At 37.4% G+C, this 26403-nt stretch overlaps 1 protein-coding gene across 2 annotated transcripts in view; it reads left to right on the plus strand.

The window, feature by feature from the left end:
• The window catches only part of SGCZ (sarcoglycan zeta), a 916905-nt gene that overhangs the window by 862573 nt on the left and 27929 nt on the right, over positions 1 to 26403 (plus strand). For both annotated transcript variants that reach the window (XM_057505149.1, XM_036894388.2), the window contains one exon: positions 1582 to 1704. In XM_057505149.1, the coding sequence (XP_057361132.1) occupies positions 1582 to 1704 (123 nt within the window). The remainder of the gene's footprint in view (positions 1 to 1581; positions 1705 to 26403) is intronic.

Below are 26403 nucleotides of genomic sequence, written 5' to 3' on the forward strand. Positions count from 1 at the left end.
GGGGCTAAAAGAAAGGAAAAGGATGCTTATGTCTAGTATTCATTCAGCTATTGAGCTTTCTTCTACCTAGTGTCTGCTAGAAACCAGACACTATTTTAAATTTAGAGGATATTTTGAGATAGAAAGATCTCATGTTTTGAATTCCAGGGGGTTAGGGAAGTCATATATCTAACAAATAATGGTAGTACGTTTTCTTAGTCTGTTTGCACTGCTGTAACAAAATCCCATTCACTAGGTGGCTTAAACAGCACACAGTTACTGTTCCCAGTTCTAGAGGCTGGGAAGCCCAACGTCAAAACACCAAGATATCCAGTGTCTGGGGAGAGGCTGCCTCCCGGCTTGCAGCCAGCCAGCTTCTCTCTGTGTCTTGCACATTGCAGAGAGAGAGAAAGCACAAACTCACCCGTGTCTTCCTAATAAGGGCACAGACTCCACTCAGGAGGGCTCCACCATCACTCCTCAAGTGCCACCAAAGGCCAGACTTCCTAATAGCATCACAGGGCGAGTCAGGATTTCAACACAAGAATTTCCATGAACACACATATTTCAGTCCATAGCATATGTAATGAAAAATGAAAAGAACTGTGCACAAAGTGTGGTATGCCCAGGTTCCTGACTGGACTGAATTGTACCTGACAAGAGTTTCTGATAGAGATGACATCTGGGGGGATGTCCTAAATCTTAACAAGAGGTGAAGATAGAGATCTATATGCCAAGTGTGTTATACCAAAAGAAATAAACTGATATTATGGAAATAGCAAATTCTCACCCCCTGACTAATTTGTTCTTGTCGAAGCCCTTCTTTCAAATTAATTATATTTTCCAAATATGAGAGCTGACTTTGTGGTTGATGGATGGACTAATATGCAACATTGTCTAATAAGTTGGCAATAGATTTCCAATTCTATGATGTAATTATATTTAATACTGTATTTTAATAAATCAAGATATCTATTGATTATAAGATGCATAGGAGTACACTGAAAAAACAAGTGTATACAGGCATAGTAATATTTTCAAGAGTAGGTACATATTTACCAAACTGACTATCACATTCAGTGAGAGTAAAGGGTGAATAGATTTCAACATTAGAATACATGAAATAGTAACTAAAGGCTCATAACTGAATAATGCTTTACAAATACCTTGCGATGTAGCAAGTATGGCTGCTGTTGTCTGCTTGCAGAGAGAAGACATGAGAGTCATTCAGTCTCAAGTATTTCCTGAACACCCAGCACATGCCAGGTGTAACTCCCAAGTCTTTAGGCTGCGACTAAGAACCCAGCAGACATCATCTCTCCTTGTATCTATGCAAGGATTTTTTTTAACGGGCTAAATGCACAAACCATGTCAGGGATTTAGAGGTTAGATTTGTTCCCAACCATCTTTGCCCAGCAAATTTTCTACCAAATTAGACAGCCTCCTAAAAAGGATAACAGTAAATAAATATGAATTCGGGTATAAAACATACTGCAGAGATAAATTAAATAATATATGGATTTCTCTTCTTTTACTAGAGAAAATACATGTTAATGGTTTCTGCACACCAGTTTCATTTGTAAACCTTTCCTCTGACCTTAGGAGCTGATGCCGTGGAAGCTCAGTGTAAGAGATTTGAAGTGAGAGCGAGTGAAGATGGCAGGGTGCTGTTTTCGGCAGATGAAGATGAGATTACCATTGGGGCCGAAAAGCTGAAAGTTACAGGTACTGTAGATTGAGGCTCGGAACACCGTGTACTTCTTCAATGAATGTGCAACTGAACAAGAAGCTACTATATAAGATGTATGAATCCCATGCCTAAAACTGAGTTCACGTAGTATCGTGATATCACACCATTTGATTTTCCAATAGTCTTCAAATAGGAGGTACTGGTTGCGGCTGTGGAAGAAGATGTAAATACTGCGCTTAGTGAGGGAAAGGTGAAGCTCAGAGTCTCAGGCAGGGGCAGATGGGGCACAGTGGGTGTGGATGGCAGGCGAGAAAGGGGAGCGCAGACACTGAGTGAAGCTAACCAAGGTGAGAGACGAATAAAATCCCCAGGTGTTATTTAAGAGCTAAAAGATATGTAAAAGAACTAAAATGTAAATATCAACTTTAGAATGAAGCAAGGGATAGGTTAAAATAAAAGTAAACTAGATTCTCATTCTTTAGGGCTCATATTATCCTCAAAAGTATATAAATCAAGATATAGGGCCAATTGCATATTATTTAGAAGTTCTTAAAGCGTTCATTCTAATTTTAGGGCTATGAAGGGCAATTGCCAACTGAAATTAAAAAGCAAAACAAAGTTAAAAGCAGGGATGGAAGTGGGGAAGAATTTTTTGAAGACCGTTTTAAATACGGTTTCTTTTGAATTACTTGATTTGCAACCATAATGAATATTATTTTGATAAAATATTTTTAAAATACCCAAAGAGGCCTATGTTAAAAACAAAACAAAACGTAGCAGACACGTTTGATTTAGTGTTTCCCAAATGTGAGTGTGGAACAGCTCATGGTATATCTACCACGTCTGCCAAGTCCCACTGGGTCCCATGCCCACGGGAGAGCAGTGAGTGTGGTTTCCGCCTCTGCTCTTGGTGCTGTTAAGGGGAAGCCTGACTCTACCGCTCAGTAGTTTAATAAACTCTATGCCTCTGATTTTCCTTCATCTCAGTAATCGAAATAGTAACAATAACTTCAGTGAGATGATAACTTCAGTGCTCAAATTATACACGTGTGTGTTGTTTAGAAAGGTTTTGGTACATAATGAAGACATCGTAAAGGTTAGCTCTTTATTTTTATTAGTAAAAATACTATTACTATTACTCATCCCCCCAGCTGGAGGGCCTGTGTGGATTTCAGGAGAGGGGTGCTGCTAAATGGCCGTGAAACTCAACAGGGATTGGTAACTGCGGGTCCACCCTGGACTCCCTGGGCTGAGTCGCAGCCCACTGCCACCATCTGGACTGTCCCCCAAGGTCTCCTTTCTCTCAAGGGAGTGTCCTGTGCCATCAGGCTGGGTGTGGGTGGTTGGTACGGCATGCCAATTGACTTGGCACTATCATTTGAGTTGCTGGTTGGTAGGAAAGTGGGGGACCCAGGTGGAAATGCACTCAGGGAGCCAGCCAGATGGGAGTTCAGCTGTTAACACCCTTTGAACCTTAGTAATGCCTACTGGTTATCAGCTTTGATATCAGTATAATCCTGAGATGGCTTTTAGGATATTACACACCTATCCAAAAATTATCTCACCCATTTTCAGATATTCCCACTGGGTACTTTGTCTTCATAAGTGGCAGGAAATTCAAGAGCTCTTGGTAGCTTTAATGACTTCATGGAATTCTACCATCCTCTGGCCTTCATATGACCTTGAGTCACCACATAATGGTTGCAGTGAAATGCTGTCCTCACAAAATTAGACCCAAAAGCTAATTTTTAGGTTTGACTTTAAGATAGGTGGCTACTTACCTTTATTTTCCTCATTTTCTGCCAATGAACTATTAAATCAGGGGAGAAAGTATTCCCTGAAAAATTAAATTGTCCTGCTCTTCAATGAACTGCCTTCAGGCAGTCATCTCTGCTAACCTACTCATTCTGTCTGCCCCTGTGTGTGAGTGCAGGTTGGGTGTGTGATGTACGCGTGGTATGTAGGTTTGCATAGAGGGACAAGTACATACGTCTCATAGTGACTCTCTATTTCCATTTCTTGCTCTGTCTCAAGCATATACACATAGCTGTGAGTTTGTTCTTCATAATGCTCTGAATTGATTTATATTTTCCAGTTATCTCAGAAAAGTAATCAGATTTATCATATGCTTCCAGAAGATTTTAAATAATAAAATAATACAACTTTGGGGTCCTAGTTGCAGCACCCTGGAAGATTTTTGTGAGGGATGGAACCGTAACACTTAGTACTTGGTACTAACATGTGAGTTGCTGGTTGGTTAGGATGAAAGAAGGAAGTGCCTATGACAAATAACCCTGATTTTAACCTGATGTGGTTATATAAGAGGTTCCACATTGTTAATAAATAAGTGCTTTCTTCGGGAATATTTTAATTGGACTAGAATCCCCTCAGTGCCCAGTCACATTTCCTTTTCTCACAGAAGAGCCCCCTACACACATAGACACACACAGACACATACCTAAACACACACACACACACACACACACACACACACTTGTGCATGCACTCTCAAATTCCTACTAGCTCCTTACTCCTTTACAAAACTATTGCGTATTTTAACTTTATAGTAGCTTTATTCCTTCCTGTAATACTTCCATAATAAAGGAAAATAAAGATATCAAAGGCAAATATAATTTAGAATTTCACATGCTTAGAGGAGAAAATTGTGCATAGCATAGTATGCAGTTTAAGGGCACTGGGATTGATTAGTAACCTCACATATATACTTTAAAGCAGTGCTTGAATCATTTGACAAATAACACTACAAAGAGACACTGACTGCAGGGTGCTTCTTATAAATTAGGCAGCTGTGCTGACAACACTTCAAAGTTACGTGGACAAAAGATCTTTATGAAGTTTATTCTAGAATTTTAAATTTGTGGAACAGAATTTTTCTATTTAAGCACTATATATAGGAATTAAAATGGATCCTTTCTGGCTTTATACTTTATGAGGGATGGCATTTTGTACATGGACTTCTCTTTGAAGGTGACAGAGGTGGGTTAATTAATTTAGACAATGTGTCTGTATAGAATCACCTGAGGCAAAATCATTTATGACTAAAATCATTCATAGATCTAGTGTACCTCTGAATATTTACATTTACTCTGCCTACAAAGTAGCAGGAATTTACCTGTATTTAAATACTCCTTGGGTTCAGTGGAAGCAAAATGGCAAACAGTTGCCTGAACATCACAACCCCTCAGCACCCCATCACTGTGTTAAGCAATCATGTGCTTATGATTTTACATTTTTTACCCCTGACATTATTTGATTTATTCAGTGATAGTTTGTTTAAATGTTAATTTGAATATGCTTATTTTATTTTACCATACCCCCTCTGTATCTCTGGGTATATGGGAGGTTTACATGTTAGCTCACATATGCATCCTTGAAAATGTTATTTTCATGTTGTATTTCCTAATATTGGCCAATGATATTACTCAGTGCAATTATCTTTTGAGACCAGGTAAACACATAAAAGCTATGAACCTTACCCTCAGACAACTCTTAAACTTAGTGTTTTGGGGCAGAATCCATCAGCTGCAATTTGTTCTTTCATTTGTACTCCAAGTAGCATATTAACTCAGAAAATAAAGAGCAAGTATAAAACACTTGACTTTATGAAGTGAAAGACTTTAGTCCTATAGAATACCTTCATGTTAAATTAAAAGCAATTAGTTGGACTTACACCTATGTTTGACCTATGAGAGAAAAGATAAAATAGCTCAATGTATGAGGCGGAAAGATACCTCTTTGTTTCACGCAGTAGAAATTAAAATTGGCAATCTGAAAAAAACAGTAGATCCCAGCTGTGCATGCATGCGCTGCCCCTGTGTTTGCTTAGAGGCCAACAGTATCACTCCTTTGTCTCTTTTCTAACTGAATGATTGGAAAGACAGACAAGTTCCTATGCTTGGTTGAGAACAGAAGAAAGGATTTTCTGAAAATCCGTCTTTGAAATTAAACAACATGCTTCTGGACTGAAATCAATATTTTCTGGGTTGTTTTTATTAGCTATTCTTATATACCCTTGTTCTTCATTAAACGGGTACACTGCAACGGGGTCAACCTTGGAATCAAACTAGGAGGTCGGACATTATCCCTCCGAGCTGTCCAAATGCCCCGGTGGCAGTGTTCAGCCAGCAGAGCAGAGCTGCTGGGTCTGAATAGCACTTGAAGAAGTGTTATTAGATCAGGTGTTTAAAAAAGTCATGTTCAATCACTTAATTTTCTCTGGTGTGGCATTTCAGGTTTATATGTCTGTATAGAATCACCTGAGGCAAAATCATTTATGACAGAGGAGTCACTCAATTCCGTTTCCTAGTTGCTTTCTAAAGTTACTGACCATAAGGCTTTTAGAGATACTAGAGTTTGAAACTATACCACCTTCCCGACAAATATCCAGAGAAACACTGATTGCAGGTTTCAAAATGTGTAAATAAGGAACTATACCATCTACAAAAAATAAGCTGTTTTCTCTGAGCACCTTACCAACAGTCCTCTCTGTAACTTATGTTATTTTTCCAAGCTCTCATCTCAATGTTTCCTACTTTTGTTAACACTTCCCCAAAATATGATTGTGTAATAGAAATGTAGAGAAATTTGCAAAAGAAGACAGCTCCTTTAAAAAGGGGGGATGAGGTTGCATCAACATCTCTGTATATTGGTTTTAAAATTTTCCAATGATGTTTAAATTTTTGTATAGCTATGGGCCATACATCCATGAAGTACTTCAGAGATATAATTTATCCTGCCATTGTGCAAGTGAATAGTCTGTTTTCTTATATATCATGACGAAACTCAAAAAGTGCATCCCTTATGGAATAAGGCCTGCTAGGATTGCTTGCAGTCCTTGTTTCCCTGCTGGCTGTCACCCAGGAGCTGGCCTTTGCTCCTACGGACCCCCCATATTCCTCGTCATGCTTCCCAGGTGTCTTGTCTCCAAGAACACAGGGTTGAGGCCCCCTCTCAAGATTCATGTCTCTCCAGATTCACCCCCCGCTGCCTCTCTCTTATTTCCTTTTCTGCCAACAGCTGGAAAAGAGTTACCTGCTTTTAATAGCTCATATGATTACATTGCTTTATTTCACTGTCCAGTTATCTGGATAATCTAGGGTACTCTCCCTATTTTAGGGTCACTTGATTAGTAATTCTAATTGCTGTAAAACCCCTTCTGCCATGTAACATCCACAGTCTACAGGATTTAGGGCGTGGGCATCTTGATAAGGGGAGTCAGCATCCTGCCAGCCATTCTGTATAAATTACTGAGTCCCTCTAAGCCTATTTGTGTTTTCTTTAAAAGGCCATTATAAGAAACACCTACTACATATGATTTTGGTGAAGGGAAAAGATAGATATGAAAATCACTTGGGACCAATCCTGGCACAAATTTGACATTTGATAAATGCTATTATATAATGATTTCTAAAATGCCCTTACTGTTTTCCTAACCTGCTTGATATTTTAAAAATATATGCTTGTAAAGGAGACTAAAAAACATTGGATAGTGGATGAAGGAAGAAAATACAAGAGTTGAAATGACATGAAGAGGAAATTGTATATTTAATGTTAGAAATGAAAAATTGTACATTTTATGAGATATTTAGAGATATCTGAAGACTTCTTGAGAAAATATAAAAAGGAGAGAAGAAAATGGATAAGTAATACTAGTGATATCCCCCAAGTACAGTAACTCAAACAGTATGAGTTTTATTTTCCTCTTGTTTGACAGTGCAGACATAGGCAGGCTCTGTGAGGCACCCAGTGACCTGGGTCGCTTAACCTTATGAATCTGCAACCCTCTGCGCCAGGGTGTCACCCTTCTCCACAAATCTGAGGCTGTCCCTATCACCATCTTTGCATTCCAGCATGGGAGAAGTCAGAAAAATAGGAGGGATGGGGGAAAAAAATGTTTGTTCTTGGACTATCACAACCTCGATATAACACTCATCACTTATATATTGGCCAAAATGTAGACATGTGCTTTTGTCTAATTGAGAGGGTTCATTGAGTAGTGCTAGCTCTAAAGAGTGGCTGTGCTCTTTGTTAAAACTTAGAGTTGGGCCTCCTATTAATAAAAGAACAGATTAAGTGAGAAAATGAACCATTTCTGCAACAGGCAATGATTTAATAATATAGAATACTAATATGTCATTTTGGTGGGAAAGAAAGAAAAAAGGCATGGTTTTAATATATTGTCTGTTAGACAATATCAACACCTTAAATTTACACTCTTCTTAAATTTATAGTCCACAGAATCTCATTATTCCATCTTACCTATTGCAGATGACTACTATGCATTTATTTCTGGCATACTTGTTTTCTGAAAGTCATTGCTATTCATGTAATTCAGTAAGTCAAGACCATATCTTCACTCTCTGTTAACATCTTCATCAAACTAAAACTTCACTTAAGAAGGTTCTTAATAACTTTAACATGGCATTTGTCTTAGTTGTTTGCAACATTCACTAGTTAGATCAGTCAGCTTACTCAATTGTTTATCCCTTTGCAACTCCAGATACTTGAAGTCAAGGACCGAGTTCCAGAGAGTTAAACTGGAAAATTTTACTTTGGTGCAACTTAGAATGTCTATAGCTGAATGAAAGGAGTCAAGCCAAAATTAATACAGGCATTTGACACTGAAATACCAGAGAAATCCCAAACAAACACCAAGTCCAGAAAATTAAAGGCTGAGGTGAATTTGGAGAATGAAACAACATTTCAGAGCTGGTAGAGACAAAATCTGTATGAAACTAAGTTAAAATCAAGTAATTGTGTTACATGGTATTCAGGGTAGAAACCACTTGACTATTTGCATCTCCATTTATGTGTCAAAGGTCTATAGTTATAGATGTAGACAGAAGACCCAAGAGGCTTGATAGTAGAAGAAGAGATGCTTCTTTTCTTCCCTCCCTCCTTTCCTCCTAACTTCCCTCCTTCCTTTCTTCCTGGAAGGCAGTCAGCCAAGAGCAAAACAGGCCAGTGGAAGCAGGAAGCAGCAGGTGGAGGCCGAAAAGACAGGCCAGTGGCATTGTCAGTAATGCAAGAATGGTGTCAGTGTAGCTTGGGAAGGAAGTGGGACGGGGACATGAGCCCAAGTGAGGAGGGCATCAGAGGTGGGGAGGGCCTGTCAGCTTATAAGATGGGCTCCGTGTGTGGCTTGAGCCAGTTATTAAATATTGATGTCTTCTTATCTAGAAGAGAGAGGTTTCTCACTCATGAAGAGGGGTGGTACACATATGAAAAAGGTAAACTAGAATTAACTGGGAGGTGTCGGATTGGAAGTGCTGGTGTGAACTCATGATTTTCAATACATAAGGGTAAGTAGAGAAATAAACACAGACAAAAATGTGAGTGAATATGTATTCATTACATATATAGACATGCATTTCCTAGCACTGTCTACAGGAATGACTGGGGGTTAGTGACTCTAATAGCATTAAAACAACTAGTTGTCAGGTTTTATTTAGAAATACCATTCCCCAGTAAAAAGAATTAAGGACTTATTGAAAAAAATGCCTGATACTAAAGCTGGAGCAAGAAGCAAATAAAGTGAGCTGTGCCTTTCTTGTGCCAAAAGTAAAGAAATGCTAAGTTAAGGATGGAAACATGTCAAAAAGAAGCCATTATAAAGGGAATCCCAAAGACAGTTTGATCATCAATACCTTTAATAAAATAAGAAATCTGCCTTAGTGAATAAACTAGGAATCTGTGAACCCATATTGAATTAATAAATAAGTAGGAAAGGATAAATGTCTTCTTCACAGTGGAATGCCAACTAAAAATGTGGAAGCACTTATGGGATTAGAAAAGCACCATTTGAAAGCCATTGGAATTATCATTATTTCCAATAAAAAATATCAATGGATAGTAAAACTAGTGGGAGAAAGTGAGATGAAGCTTGAATTTTAGATAGCTGCCATGCACATTTAGAACAAAAACATTAATTTTAAAATGGAAAAAATGACTTTACAACAGTGTACTCTGTCACCATCTTACTGAATAGCAAAAGCAAACATCACTAGTCATGGGACAAATAGACATAATGTAATACCTAGACAGGCTGCAGTAAGGAAAGAGGACCTCTTCTGTATTACTCCAAACAAAAACATGTCACCCAAGAGGAATCATGAGAAGGTGAAGAGTGTTTGAAAGGCACTCTACAAGATATTAAGGTCATAAAATATTGAGGACCTCTTGAAGGAAATGAGGTATTTGCCTACTCAGTGTACTGTGCGACTCTACATTGGGTCCTTTGTCTACAAGATATGGTACACTTGGTGTTCTAGTTATCGAATATGAACTGGTGTCCTAGCTATCTAATTTTGTGTAAAAATCTACCCCAGAACTCAATGGCTTTCAAACAACAATAGCAAATGCTTGGCTCCCGACCTGCGGTTTGGGCAGGGCTTGGTGAGAACCACTCTGACCCCTCCACCTGGCAGCAGTGAAGGTGGCTCAGGCTGCAAACTGGTGTCGTCTGAAGGCTCACTCACTCACACGCCTGGACGTTGGTAATAGCTGCCATCCGAAACCTGAGATGGGCTGCCTGCCAGAACGCCTTCATGGGGCCCTCCTGTGTGCCTCAGTTTCCTCACTTCATGGTGCATGGGTTTGAAGGGTAAGCCCTCAGAAAATGAGAGAGAGGGTCAGGAGGATACTATCCAATTTTCTAAAACAGCCTCCGCTATTTTATGAATGGAGTAGTAAAGAATTTTCAGGCATGTTTTAAAGCCCGTCACATGTAGCAAAACTTGAAGGGGCCCTTGGCAAAGGATATACAAGAGTTTTTAAAGTTATACTCTTGACTTTTCTTTAGGCTTAAAATCATTTCAAATAAAAAAATGTAAGTTTGAATAACATAATAAACCCTGGCAATCACTTACTGTTCTGCAATTCTAGAAGTTTCTCATATTAAGAATGTTGCATACAGAATCATTCAGTGCTGATCTTTGGGGACTTTTTTCCCCCCATTCAGCATAATTCCCTGGAGATTCATTCAAGTTGTTGAATATATTGGTAGCTGATTCCTTTTCATTACTGAGTAGTATTCCATGGTATGACTGTACCACAGTTTATTTAACCATCCAAAAGAACATCTGGGTTGTTTAGATTTTGGCTATTATGAAGGGAGCTACTATGAACATTTAAAACGCAAGTTTTCATTTATCTGAAAAAATGTCCCAAGAGTGTGATTACTGGGGGATATGGCAGATGTCAGTTTTGTTTCATAAGAAACTGCCAACCTGTTTAACAGAGTAGCTGTAACATTTTAGAGTCTTTCCAGCAATGTTGAATAATTCAGTTATTCTGCATCATCTACAGCTTTGGTACTGTCATTTTTTTTTTAAGTCTAAAAACTGTCTCATGATGTAGTGATAGTTGTGCAGTAATTATTTCACTATAATTTTAATTTACATTTCCCAAATGCCTAATGATGTTGAACATATTTTCATGGGTTTATTTTCCGTCCATATATCCACTTCAGTAAAATGTCTACATGTAATCTCTTGTCTGTTTTGTAATTGGATTATTTATATTGTTTATTGTTATTTTGAAAGTTCTTTATATATTCTAGATGCTAGTCCCTTTTTGGATATACAGTTTGCAAATATTTCTCCATCTCCGGAGCTTGTCTTTTCATCCTCTTTACAGGGTCTTTCATAACACAAATTTTTAAATTTTGATGAGGTGCTATCAATTTTTTTTTCTTTTATGGATCATGCTGTTGATATCAATACTAAGAACATTTTCCCTTACCCTATATCCCAAAGACCTTATCTACTTTTTTCCTGAAAGTTACATACTGTTGCATTTTACATTTAAGTCTATGATATGTTTTTAATTGACTTTTGAGTAAGATATGAATTTTAGGTCAATTATCTTTTTGGTGTTTGTGTGTGTGTGTGTGTGTGTGTGTGTGTGTGTGTGTGTGTGTGTGTGTATTTTTTTGCCTATGAATTTCCAATTACTCCAGTGCATTCCCTTCCTGTATTGAATTCCTTTTGCAGCTTTGTTAAGTATCAGTTGGGCATACTTGTGTCTATTTCTAAATTCTCTATTCTATTACATTGAGTGGGTATCTAACCCTCTGACAATATTACACTATCCTGATGACTGTAGTTATAAAGGAGGCTTTAATATGGTAAAGAGAATCCTCCAAATGTATTCATCATTTTCAAGACTGTTTTTGCTATACTAGGGCTTGTGCCTTTACATATAAATTTCAAAATCTGTATTTCTATGTCTAAAAAAACTTGATTATATTTTGATAGGAATTGCATTAAACTTACACATAGATTTTAAGAGAATCGACATCTTTATGATATTGAGGCTTCCAGTCCATGAAAATTTTATGTCTTTCCATTTATTTTGCTTTTCATTGATATTTTTCAAGAACATTCTATTTTTTTCAGCATATATATACTGTACATATTTTGTTAACTTTCTAAATTTTCTTTGAAGTAATTGATTTACATAGCATTTTTAATTTTTGTTTCTGCACATTCATTGTTAATACATAAAATTTCATTGATTTTCATGTATTGCTCTTATATCCTTGCATCACGACTTTATTAACTCAGTAGTTACAGGGAATTTTTGCAGATTTGGGGGATTTTCTACACAGATAGTCATGTTGTATGCAGATAGTTTTATTTCTTCCTTTTTCGTCTGTGCCCCTTATTTCTTTTTCTTGCCCCGTTATATTGGCTACAAATCCCACTATGATTTGAATACAAGTACTGCAATGGTGTAAAGAGTTGTTTCTCAAACAAATGGTTTGAAAAAAGAAATATAGAAGAAGATACTCAGAGTCTATGAGACTTGACCAGTCTATCCCAAGATTAAATTGTATATATTCTTCATGTAAATAATTTTTAACATTACTTAAAACACATGTGTTTTCTGATTGGATAGCCACATGGCAGTCTTCAAAATCATGAGCATTCTACAGAACAAAAGAAGTCCATACTTACATTGCTCTTCATGAATCAAATAAAAATTCATATAAGAAAGAACAAAAATTAGTCCAAAGTGATAAAAATGGTTGTACCTTACAGATATGATGTTAATACGTGCCTTTCTTTAAATCACAAACTGTTTAAAAAATAATTTCAAAAACTAATTTTAAAAAATAGAGGAAACTGTACACACTGAAATTCTAAGCCAAATAAGTAAATTATATCCCAATACTATTTCATTATTGCAGATTCCATCCACAATTTGACAACGATTATTAGTCATTTTTTTTGTTACTGTTGTGATGGAAAACACTAAAAGAAAATTTTAACTTTGGCCCACTAAAAACTAGCTATCAGGGATTTATTCTACAAAATAAGTTATAGACAATGATAACCTGTCACTGAATACAAATATATTCAGTTTTATGACAATGTAGCTGTTCTGAAGGGTCAGAAGGGGAAGGAGGAGTAGGGTTCAGAGAGGAACAGTGCAGGAAGGAAGTACTGAGGGATTCAAGGTATAATTATTAAGAACATTGCCTCTACTGTTAAAATTCTGCTTTCTAGAAGAGTAATCATGGGCGATTTAGTTAGTAGGTTTCAAAGTCACCAGTTCCTCATCTATAAAATATGAAGATAACAAATAATAATACCTCATTGGATTTTCATTGAATTAGCATGAGCTGATCCCTGTAAAGCATGATGTCTGACACATAGTAAGTTAATGAATATAAGAAATTATTATTGTTATTGTAACAGACATGATGGCATTACTGTAGAATTATGTATTAATAAAATGACACTCTTCTTCTTGTAGGATTTATTATAAAGATATTCTAAATTTAATTGTTTATCATTCATCTCTCTCATACATACATAGTAGTATTGACCATTTTATGTAATACTAGCAATATTCAATTCAATGTAATAAAAGTGACTTAGTAGGCCTTTCAGAGGTATTTGAGTGAAAATGATGTGAGACCACCAAGAAGGAAAAGTAAAATGAAAAATAAATATAGGAAATGTATTATTATATTTAATGTACATGTTTATTTAAAAACAAAGTAAATAAAGTATCACAACTAATCAAAATAATGAAATTAATAACATTGGCATAACCTTTGTATTACCAAAGTATCATCATTTGCATTAACTCATTTACTCCTCAGTATTTAGGGAGATGTGTATTACCTTGATTCTACAAACTGAGTCTCAGGTTATGTGATTTACACAAAATAAACACAACCATTAATGGCCAACAAGGGGGTAGATCTGTTTTTTTTCACTGTAGTCCAGTCTCATTCCTACTTGATTTTATCTGTGTCAATATGTGCAAATGTATATAATATCTTCAGTTCCTAAATAAGAACATCTATAACAAGATGAAGAACTTCTAGGATATGGTTTGTTTAATAGCTAGGTCATTATTTCAAGCAGATTTATTTAATAGGCTGGCACTAGAGGTGAGGAGGGATGAGCATACTTAGATACTACAGATCTGACTTTCTCAACTAAACCACTGAGAGCTCCTGGGGTAACCTCCCCGTCTTCAGGGAGCTCTGTAAATTGAAAGCTTAGGATATGCCAAACAATGTCAAAGGAAGAGATTGGGATAAATGATTGATGTTATAATTACTTAGGAAAAACAGTAATATAATCTTGGTCTGCAATTTGAAAGTTCTATTGCGGTTTGAGAAAACTAACTTTAGTTTTAAGTCAACTGCATATTCATTAATCAGACTGACCTTTATCTTCAAAAGGAACTTGCTAGCGTGTGTCAAAATAAATTGTATCCCTAATTTCACCAGTGGAGTTCTGTGTTGGTGTGCTTTGCATAAGTGGATAAAATATCCATGTTTATATAAGTAATGACCAAGACAAAAATGTTTCATTTCACTATATAGGTAGGGAGAGAAGAAGGGACAGAGAGAAGGAGGAAGGAAAAAGACGTTACGAGCTTGAATGGATTGCCTACATTTTTCAATTACTAACTAGTTGCATTGAATTATGTGGCAGCTGTAATAATTACCATACACTTAGTGTCTTAAAACAATGCAAACTTACTATCTTCATCTATGCATGTTGGAAGTCTGAAATGGTCTTCTCTGGGCTAAAACCAGGGTGTTTGCTTGGCTGCGCTCCTTTCTGGGAGAACCCCTTTCCTCGCCTTGTCTAGCTTCCGGACGCCCTTGATGTTCCTTGCCTCTGGGCCCCTTCCTCCATCTTCACAACCAGTAGTAGCAGACCAAGTCCTCATGCTGCCATGTCTCTGACTGACCTTCTTCAACTTCTTCTTTTTTTTAATCTTATATTGAGGTACATACATTGAAATGCACAAATCTCAGTATACAGCTTGATGGATTTTGACATGTGTACATACTCACATGACCATTGCCTCGATCAGGATATCAAACATTCTCAATAGTTGTTTTTCCCTTCACCTATTTCATTTCATTCATTTATTCATTTATTTCATTATCTCTTTCCTTTTTAGTGATCTTTGTGACAACACAAAGACACCTATTTTGGACCCTCCTCGATAATCCAAGATAATTTCCCTATTTTAAAGGGATCAGATAAGCAATTCTCAATTTCACTGACATCTAAGTTCCCCTTTGCTTTTAAGGTAACATATTCACAGGTTTCAGGGACTAGGATGTGGCTCTTTGGGAAGGAGGCAGGAAGAGGATTATTCTGCTATCACACTAATTGATAACTGATCTATTTCATCAAACAATGTTTTTACTCACTAAATAGAGAGTTCCTGAATGATAGGAATAATAGGTATAGGTTTTTGCTTCCTTAAATGCAGACTTGGTAATGAAAAAGTATTGAACCAGGAATGAGCATATCTGTGCTCAGGCAGTAATTAGTTTGTACTTTTTCTGACCTTGAGTCAACTTAATGCTGTATGCCTTTGGGCAAGTTATTGAGCCTCTCGGTGCCTTCAATTCTTCAGATGTAAAATGAGGATATTACTTTAAAAACTTATCTCAAATTTTATTGTAAGGATTCTGTTATTTGACTTAATATTTGTTCAGTGCTTAGCACATGACCAAAGTAGTTTGAATGTTCAATAACTGTTGGCCATGGTCACCGTCCTGCTGGTAGCAGTAGGAGGAGCAGTAGCAGTAGAAGCAGTGGTGGTGGTAGTCACGTGGTGGCGGCAGTAGTGGAGTGTTACCAGTTTCTTCATCTATTAATGTCTGATTTCACAAGGCTAATCTAGGGCCCGTAATAGTACGTATGAGAAAACGCTATCCAAATGACTTGAAATTATTGAAATTAGGTCAGAGTATCTTCTTCAAAATGAGGCTAAACTGAAAAGAATTTCCAACATGCCTCTCATAATTGTCCAGCTGAAAGACCCAAAAGGGGTGGGTCCAGTCCGCCGCTGTCCCCCACATTGGCGGAGAGGCTGCCCCCAGAGTATGACCTCCTGGCAGCTGAGCTTCGTGGGGCCCGGGGCGGCAGAGAGGCACTCAGCGCCTGCTTGGGGTGTGGGATGCAGTGAGCGTGAGTCTGGCGTGCCTGGGACTGTCCTCTGCGACTGTGGCTGAAATCAGATGTGAGCCACTTAACCGTTTTGTCCAGAGAACAAAATACATAGGTTTTGATCATGGCTCTGGACATGAGCTATTAATCTCAAGTGACATGCAGAGTACTGTGAGGTAAAGAGGACACAGGGTTTTTATTTTACATATAAGAAAATTAAGATTTCAAATACTTAAATGACTTATTCACTGTCACATTGTACTACTGAGACAACAAATTGACAGTAAACTCAGTTTCCTATTATATCATGGGCCCTGATCAATGTTACTCTAGAAGCAAAACAATACACTTTCAGATACTTTGTGGAGTGAACTGACACAGTAAATATTGCCACACAAGAATCTAACTGAATAGAAAACATAAACCTAACTTTGAGACTGACTTCTATTTTCTTATGTCATGTAAGATTTTAGTCTCTTTATCAGCAGTAAAAAACAAAACCTTTGCAATTTGAAACAAGCATGGAAATTTGGTAAGACATACACAACGTGTTATTTTAAAACAGCTATCTGAAATGAACAGTTGCCTACTTCAAACAGAAAGGCTTTATTTTCAGTGGAACATACCTTTTTCCCTTTTGTATAAGCTCCACAAAGGCTTATAGAAATAGCATCCATTCTCTGTCAGCCTGAAGTGAAAAACAGTGGACAGCAGTTTATCTCAGCCATGAAGACAATACAAACCAGCATGACCCACAACTTTTCTAATATCCCGGTCACTAGAAAAGATTCAAATAAAATTATATCTCTTTTTTTCTGTTTTCATTTATAATGTCCTAATTAGTAGTGATGTGGAGGGTTTTTTTTTTTTCTCCTACTGTTTTAACTGTTTGGGTTTCTTTTTATGTGAATTGCCCATTCATACTTTTTGTCTTTTTTTTTTTAAGCTTGTTATTTTCCTATCGCTATGCAAGAGCTTTTTACATTTTCTGGATGGTAATTGTCAGTTATAGTACTGTAGACTAGGGGTATATATTTTTTTGTCCTTAACTTTGCTTATACTGTTAAGAAACTATTTTTAGAAACTATTATTTTTGTCAAGAAAAAGTTTCTATTAATGTAGTCAAATTTATCAATTGTTTTCTCTAAGATTTGTATGTTTTTGTCTTAAGAATCTAACGTTGCCATCCTATAAGAAGTATGCTTTGACTTCAAAGTTTCACCAAGACCAGAGGGCTTAACTTGGTTCCACAATGCAGTTTTAATTTGCTTTATTTTGATTACCAATGAGTTGAGTTCTTTTTTTTCCAGATGGTTATTGGATATTCATGATCCTTCTTTTATGAGGTATTGCTCCAAGTTCGTAGTCACTTTTTATTGGCTTTTTAAATCATTTTTATGATGTTTCAGTTCTTTATATATGTGGAAATCAGTATTTGTCAATTGTATGTACTGCAAGTATCTTTTCCAAGGTCAGTTTCTGCCTTTCAGTTTTTTATGGTGGTGTCCTTTGTGAAGCAGAAATTCTTGATGTCAGTATACCAAATTTATCACTTTTTTTAATTCTGAGAAATTCTCTAATCTGAAGTAAAAAAATATATTCTCCTTTTTTGTCTTCTACAGTTTTTTTTTTAAATTTTATTTTGGTATCATTAATCTACAATTACATGAAGGACATTATGTTTACTAGGTTCCCCCCTTCACCAAGTCCCCCCCAAATACCCATTGACAGTCACAGTCCATCAACATAGTAAGATGCTGTAAAATCACTACTTGTCCTCTCTGTGTTGCACAGCCCTCCCCGTGCCCCCCCCCAAACTATACATGTTAATCGTAGTGCCCCCTTTCTTTTTTCCCACCCTTATCCCTCCCTTCCCACCCATCCTCCCCAGTCCCTTTCCCTTTGGTAACTATTAGTCCATTCTTGGGTTCTGTGCTTCTGCTGCTGTTTTGTTCCTTCAGTTTTCTTTTGTTCTTATACTCCACATATGAGTGAAATCATTTGGTACTTGTCTTTCTCTGCCTGGCTTATTTCACTGAGCATAATACCCTCTGGCTCCATCCATGTTATTGCAAATGGTAGGATCTGTTTTTCTCTTAGAGCTGAGTAATATTCCATTGTGTATATGTACCACATCTTCTTTATCCATTCATCTACTGATGGACATTTAGGTTGCTTCCATATCTTGGCTATTGTAAATAGTGCAGCAATAATCATAGGGGTGCATCTGTCTTTTTCAAACTGGAGTGCTGCATTCTTAGGGTAAATTCCTAGAAGTGGAATTCCTGGATCAAATGGTATTTCTGTTTTGAGCATTTTGAGGAACCTCCATACTGTTTTCCACAATGGTTGAACTAATTTACATTCCCACCAGCAGTGTAGGGGGGTTCCCCTTTCTCCACAACCTTGCATTTATTTGTTGTTGTTTGTCTTTTGGATGGTAGCCATCCTTACTGGTGTGAGATGATATCTCATTGTGGTTTTAATTTGCATTTCTCTGATGATAAGCGATGTGGAGCATCTTTTCATGTGTCTGTTGTCCATCTGAATTTCTTCTTTAGAGAACTGTCTATTCAGCTCCTCTGCCCATTTTTTAATTGGATTATTTGCTTTTTGTTTGTTGAGGTGTGTGAGCTCTTTATATATTTTGGATGTCAACCCTTTGTAGGATCTGTCATTTATGAATATATTCTCCCATACTGTGGGATACCTTTTTGTTCTATTGATGGTGTCCTTTGCTGTACAGAAGCTTTTCAGCTTTATATAGTCCCATTTGTTCATTTTTGCATTTGTTTACCTTGCCCGGGGAGATATGTTCAAGAAGAGGTCACTCATGTTTATGTCTAAGAGGTTTGTGCCTATGTTTTTTTCTAAGAGTTTTATGGTTTCATGACTTACATTCAAGTCTTGATCCATTTCGAATTTACTTTTGTGTATGGGGTTAGACAGTGATCCAGTTTCATTCTCTTACATGCAGCTGTCCAGTTTTGCCAGCTCCATCTGTTGAAGAGACTGTCATTTCCCCATTGTATGTCCATGCCCCCTTTATCGAATATTAGTTGACCATATATGTTTGGGTTAATGTTTGGAGTCTCTATTCTGTTCCATTGGTCTAGGGCTCTATTCTTGTGCCAGTACCAAATTGTCTTGATTACTGTGGCTTTGTAGTAGAGCTTGAAGTTGGGGAGTGAGATCCCCCCTACTTTATTTTTCCTTCTCAGGATTGCTTTAGCTATTCGGGGTCTTTGGTGTTTCCACATAAATTTTTGAACTATATGTTCCAGTTCATTGAAGAATGCTATTGGTAGTTTGATAGGGATTACATCGAATCTGTATATTGCTTTGGACAGGATGGCCATTTTGGTTATATTAATTCTTCCTAGCCAGGAGCATGGGATGAGTTTCCATTTGTTAGTGACCTCTTTAATTTCTCTTAAGAGTGTCTTATAGTTTTCAGGGTATAGGTCTTTCACTTCCTTGGTTAGGTTTATTCCTAGGTATTTTGTTATTTTTGATGCTATTGTGAATGGAATTGTCTTCCCGATTTCTCTTTCTATTAGTTTATTGTTAGTGTATAGGAAAGCCACAGATTTCTGTGTGTTAATTTTGGATCCTGCAAATTTGCGGAATTCCTATATTAGCTCTAGTAGTTTTGGAGTGGAGTCTTTAGGGTTTTTTATGTACAATATCATGTCATCTGCAAATAGTGACAGTTTAACTTCTTCTTTACCAATCTGAATTCCTTGCATTTCTTTGTTTTGTCTAATTGCCATGGCTAGGACCTCCAGTACTATGTTGAGTAACAGTGGGGAGAGTGGGCATCCCTGTCTTGTTCCCGATCGCAGAGGAAAAGCTTTCAGCTTCTCGCTGTTCAATATAATGTTGGCTGTGGGTTTATCATAGATGGCCTTTATTATGTTGAGGTACTTGCCCTCTATTCCCATTTTGCTGAGAGTTTTTATCATGAATTCATGTTGAACTTTGTTGAATGCTTTTTCAGCATCTATGGAGATGATCATGTGATATTGTCTTTCTTTTTGTTGATGTGGTGGATGATGTTGATGGATTTTTCGAATGTTGTACCATCCTTTGCATCCCTGGGATGAATTCCACTTGGTCATAGTGTATGATCCTTTTGATGTATTTTTGAATTCGGTTTGCTAATATTTTGTTGAGTAGTTTTGCATCTATGTTCATCAGAGATATTGATCTATAGTTTTCTTTTTTGGAGGGGTCTTTGCCTGGTTTTGGTATTAGGGTGATGTTGGCTTCATAGAATGAGTTTGGGAGTATTCCCTCCTCTTCTATTTTTTGGAAAACTTTAAGGAGAATTGGTATTATGTCTTCTCTGTATGTCTGATAAGATTCCGAGGTAAATCCATCTGGCTCGGGGGTTTTGTACTTTGGTAGTTTTTTGATTACCGCTTCAATTTTGTTGCTGGTAATTGGTCTGTTTAGATTTTCTGTTTCTTTCTGGGTCAGTCTTGGAAGGTTGTATTTTTCTAGGAAGTTGTCCATTTCTCCTAGGTTTCCCAGCTTGTTAGCATATAGGTTTTCATAGTATTCTCTAATAATTCTTTGTATTTCTGCGGGGTCCGTCGTGATTTTTCCTTTCTCATTTCTGATACTGTTGATTTGTGTTGACTCTCTTTTCCTCTTAATAAGTCTGGCTAGAGGCTTATCTATTTTGTTTATTTTCTCGAAGAACCAGCTCTTGGTTTCATTGATTTTTGATATTGTTTTATTTTTCTCAATTTTATTTATTTCTTTTCTGATCTTTATTATGTCCCTCCTTCTGCTGACCTTAGGCCTCATTTGTTCTTTTTTTTCCAATTTCGATAATTGTGACATTAGACCATTCATTTGGGATTGTTCTTCCTTCTTTAACTATGTCTGGATTGCTATATACTTTCCTCTTAAGACTGCTTTCGCTGTGTCCCACAGTAGTTGGGGCTTTGTGTCGTTGTTGTCATTTGTTTCCATATATTGCTGGATCTCCATTTTAATTTGGTCATTGATCCATTGATTATTTAGGAGCGTGTTGTTAAGCCTCCATGTGTTTGTGAGCCTCTTTGCTTTCTTTGTACAGTTTATTTCTAGTTTTATGCCTTTGTGGTCTGAAAAGTTGGTTGGTAGGATTTCAGTCTTTTGGAATTTACTGAGGCTCTTTTTGTGTCCTAGTATGTGGTCTATTCTGGAGAATGTTCCATGTGCACTTGAGAAGAATGTGTATCCTGTTGCTTTTGGATGTAGAGTTCTGTAGATGTCTATTAGGTCCATCTGTTCTAGTGTGTTGTTCAGTGCCTCTGTGTCCTTACTTATTTTCTGTCTGGTGGATCTGTCCTTTGGAGTGAGTGTTGTGTTGAAGTCTCCCAGAATGAATGCATTGCATTCTATTTCCTCCTTTAATTCTGTTAGTATTTGTTTCACATATGTTGGTGCTCCTGTATTGGGTGCATATATATTTATAATGGTTATATCCTCTTTTTGGACTGAGCCCTTTATCATTACGTAATGTCCTTCTTTAACTTTTGTTACTTTCTTTATTTTGAAGTCTATTTTATCTGATACTAGTATTGAAACACCTGCTTTTTCTCTCTGTTGTTTGCATGAAATATCTTTTTCCATCCCTTGACTTTAAGTCTGTGCGCGTCTTTGGGTTTGAGGTGAGTCTCTTGTAAGCAGCATATGGATGGGTCTTGCCTTTTTATCCATTCTATTACTCTGTGTCTTTTGCTTGGTGCATTCAGTCCATTTACATTTCGGGTGATTATTGAAAGGTATGTACTTATTGCCATTGCAGGCTTTAAGTTTGTGGTTTCCAAAGGTTCAAGGTTAGCTTTTTTACTATCTTACTGTCTAACTTAACTCTCTTATTGAGCTATTTTAAACATGGTTTGATGTTCTTTATTTCTCTCCCTTCTTCTTCCTCCTCCTCCCTTCTTCATATGTTGGGTGTTTTGTTCTGTGCTCTTTCTAGGAGTGCTCCCATCTAGAGCAGTCCCTGTAGGATGCCCTGTAGAGGTGGTTTGTGGGAGGCAATTCCCTCAACTTTTGCTTGTCTGGGAATTGTTTAATCCCTCCTTCATATTTAAATGATAATCGTGCTGGATGCAGTATTCTTGGTTCGAGGCCCTTCTGTTTCATTGCATTAAGTATATCATGCCATTCTCTTCTGGCCTGTAGGGTTTCTGTTGAGAAGTCTGATGATAGCCTGATGGGTTTTCCTTTGTATGTGACCTTTTTTTTCTCTCTGGTTGCCTTTAATACTTTGTTCTTGTCTTTGATCTTTGCCATTTTAATTATTATGTGTCTTGGTGTTGCCCTCCTTGGATCCCTTGTCATGGGAGTTCTGTGTACCTCTGTGGTCTGAGAGGCCATTTCCTCCCCTAGTTTGGGGAAGTTTTCAGCATTATTTCTTTAAAGACACTTTCTATCCCTTTTTCTCTCTCTTCTTCTTCTGGTACCCATATAATGCGGATATTGTTCTCTTTTGATTGGTCACTCAGCTCTCTTAGAATTCTTTCATTCCTGGAGATCCTTTTATCTCTCTCTGCATCAGCTTCTCTGTGTTCCTGTTCTCTGTTTTCTAGTCCATTAATGGTCTCTTGCATCTCGTCCATTCTGTTTTGAAGTCCTTCCAGAGCTTGTTTTATTTCTGAATTCTCCTTCCTTAGTTCTTGCATATTTCTCTGCAAGTCCATCAGCATGGTTATGACTTTTGTTTTGAATTCTTTTTCAGGAAGACTGGTTAAATCTCTCTCCCCAGGTTCCTTCTCAGGGGAAGATGTAGAAGATGTCGAAGCTGTCTGGGTTAGTCTTGTCTGGATCAAATTTTTTTGCCTTTTCGTGTTGATAGGTGCAATGGTATGCTATTGACGCATCTGTCAGCTGGGAGAGCCTAGACTTTTTCCACTAGCTCTTGGCCTTTCTTTACTCGGACAACTGCGACCCCTAGTGGCTTGTGTTGGGTAATTGCGTGTAGACTGGGTCTCTGTATCTTGCCCGCCGGTATGGAGGAAGCTCCCTTGCAGTGGGCGTGGCCAGCCTCAGGCTGCTGCTCTGCTATGGCTGGTACCCTGAGGGGTAATGGACGGGGGGCTGTTTGGCTGTTTACCTCCGTTAGGGGTCTCAGAGCTGTTGCCCAGGGGGTTAGTGTGCCCGGAGTTCCCTGGACTTTCCAGCTGCTGGACTGTGACCTGGGATGCTTCCATCCAGCTGTGGGGTCCCTGTCCCTTTAATACTTTCAAAAGCACTCGCTTTTCTTTGTCCCAGGGGCACTGGCTGCAGGACCCGCTCACAGGTCTTACTGTCCTGCTTCCCTAGTTTGCAGCACCCCACGCATGCACTGTGTCTGCGCTCTTGTGCGGATGGCTGGGGCTGGGTGTTCAGCAGTCCTGGGCTCCCTCTCCCTCCCTGCTCTAACTCCTCTCCTCCTGCTGGGAGCTGGGATGAGGGGCCTTGTGTCCCGCCGGGCCGGGGCTTGTATCTTACCCTTTTCACCAGGCGCTGGGCTCTCGCAGGTGTGGATGTAGTCTGGTTGTTTTCCTGTGTCTTCTGGTCTCTCTTTTAGGGATAGTTGTATTTGTTGTATTTTCAAAATATATATGTTTTTGGGAGGAGATTCCCACTGTCCTGCTCATGCCTCCTTCTTGGCTCCACCTCGTCTTCTACACTTTTAATAATTATACCCTTCTCATTTTTTAATCTAGCTCTAATGCATTTTTGTATTTGGCAATAAATGCAGTTCGATTTTCCTATATGTGTAAACAAGCATCCTAGGATCATTTATTGAATAGTTACTTATTTCCCACACTTATATTCAATACTGATTCTCATAAATCAAACTCCCTATAGATAAGAATCTGTTGGCTGGTTTCTGGGGCCTTCTTTTATTCTGTTGGTCTAGTTTCTATCTACCACAGCTATGCTGACTTAGTAACTGGACCTTTACAAAAAGTCTTGTTATCTGGTAGGGAAAATCTGCCCAGTTTGATTTTTTGGAATGGATCAGAATTGCCTTATTCCTGGTCCAATACTCTTCTACAAAGATTTAGAATCAGTTTTCATGTCCAATCCATGGTACCATTGCTGATTATCTGAGATTGCATGAAATCTACTCAAGGTTTTGGGGAAATAAACAACTTCAGGTTAAGATCTGAAGATCTTGTATGAAAATCATGTATGATCACATTATACTCTCCTTATATTTAAAACTGCTTTAATATATTTTGATTAAATTTAATAATTCATTATATACAAACCTCATAGAACTTTTTTTAAATGTTAAGTCAAAGCAATTTTCTTACTAATTTTATTAAATTTTCTGTACATTCTATTAGGTTTTCTATGTAGAAAGTCAAATTATATGTAAAGAATGAGAGTTTTGGTTACCGTTTGCCCAAACAATATGCTTTTCTATCTGCATTTCTTCCCTTACTATCATGTAGTAATACAAGAACTGTAGTTACAGAGTGAAAGTAGTGATTCTAGCCAAAAGGCAAAAACCGCAGTGTACCTTTGTACTGCTGCTGTTTAAAGTGAAATATTTTACCATGTCACCATAAGTTTGAGAGGGTTGCTGTAGGATTTGTTGTAGATGCCTCTAATCTGTAAGAGAAGGTCCCTTCCATTCCTGTTTTCCTAAAAAGTGGTAATTACTGTTGCTGCTCTTGTTAATCATGAAAGAATGTTGAACTTGTTGAATATGTCTATATCTTTTGATATGTTTATATAACGCTCTACATCTAAAAGTTACTATGGAGAACTTTATTACTTGATTTTCTACTGTTAAACCAAGTTTATATTCCTGTTATAAACACTAAGGAAATGATCCTGATGTTACTGTTGGTTTAGCATGATAACAGTTTCTGTAGGATTTTGCTATCTATATTCATGAACAAAAGTGAACCTTTACATTTCCTGTGTAGTCATCATGTGGATTTGGTATTGAAAATATCCTTGATATATTAGGGTGTCATCTTTCCTCTTTTCCAATTTTCTAGAAAATTTCTATTAGATTGGAGTTTTATTTGCAGAATATTGTCAGGTGTCACAAACAAAAATATCTGGCTCTGGTACTTTTCAGTAAGATTCTGTATTCTACATTCACAATATTCTCACACACACACACACACACACACACACACAGAGATGTATGTGTTTTGTCACAACTTATGCTTTCTAGAAAGAAAAAGCATTTCATACTGAAAAAATTCATGCTTGCTTAAGCATTTCATGGTGAGATATTTGCTGAGTATATCAGGGGCTTCTAGAAATATAAAATCACAATTCTAAGTTATTCTATTGTTCATTCTCTCTGATTTACCAGCACAGATATCAAAAGATGGCTGCCAAACTCTAACACATTGTTTTTGGAGCTCAGAAGGCCAGTCATCTTTAAAGATACTTGGTGTGACACCTAAACAGACCACACCCATAAAATACAGGGTGACATGATAGCACAAGTATTTAAAGATCCCTGGATTTGCCTGAAAACTGTGGATACTTAAACTGGTTGTGATTTGCATGAAGCTTTAATGGCTGGATCTGCTTGAAATTGCTCTAAAGATAATGCCAAATGTTCATGGCAATCCCAGCTGGAACAGTGATGAGTGTTTGTGGTGAAGAAACTTCATTATAGAGGAAAATGGGATTAGTTATGGTGAAAAACCTGCCATTTCTTTACTTGAATTGAAAGTAATGCTGCCAATCCTCTTGTGGGTAAAAAACAAACATAAATAAATGGAGCTCTCTTTGTTCACCACTGGCACATGATGAATTACATGGCATGTGATAACAAAATTCACAGGTGTAATCAGGACCAACAAAAGGTCAAGGAAAAAAACCTAAAGGACAAAGGGAATTTATTTTGGTATTAACAGGTGCTTTGTGATGTCTGTGTACCCCGCTATTTCCCATTTGGGCTCTATCTGTATATGCCACACCATCTTGTCATTAGAGGACAGACTTTGGAGACTCTCACTTTCCACCTAAACTTTTATAAAACTCAGTTAGTGCTAAATGAGTGAAAACATATGAAGGCAAGCTGCCTCCACAGAGACTCCAGAGTCTGTCTTTATCTGCATCCACAGAGACATTCAGAAAGTGATGACCAAACTTGGGTATTTTAGAATCATTTAAATATCTTGAAATAAGGAGAGTCTAAGTAAATTGCTTTTAATGAGATATGTTAAAATGCCTAGCTACCTTCACTTGTCGGTTTGTATAGATTAACTGTGTAGTTCAGTCCCATAAAGCTACTTACAAAATTTG

Source organism: Manis pentadactyla, chromosome 7 (genome assembly GCF_030020395.1).
Source record: "Manis pentadactyla isolate mManPen7 chromosome 7, mManPen7.hap1, whole genome shotgun sequence".
NCBI classification, from domain to species: Eukaryota; Metazoa; Chordata; class Mammalia; order Pholidota; family Manidae; genus Manis; species Manis pentadactyla.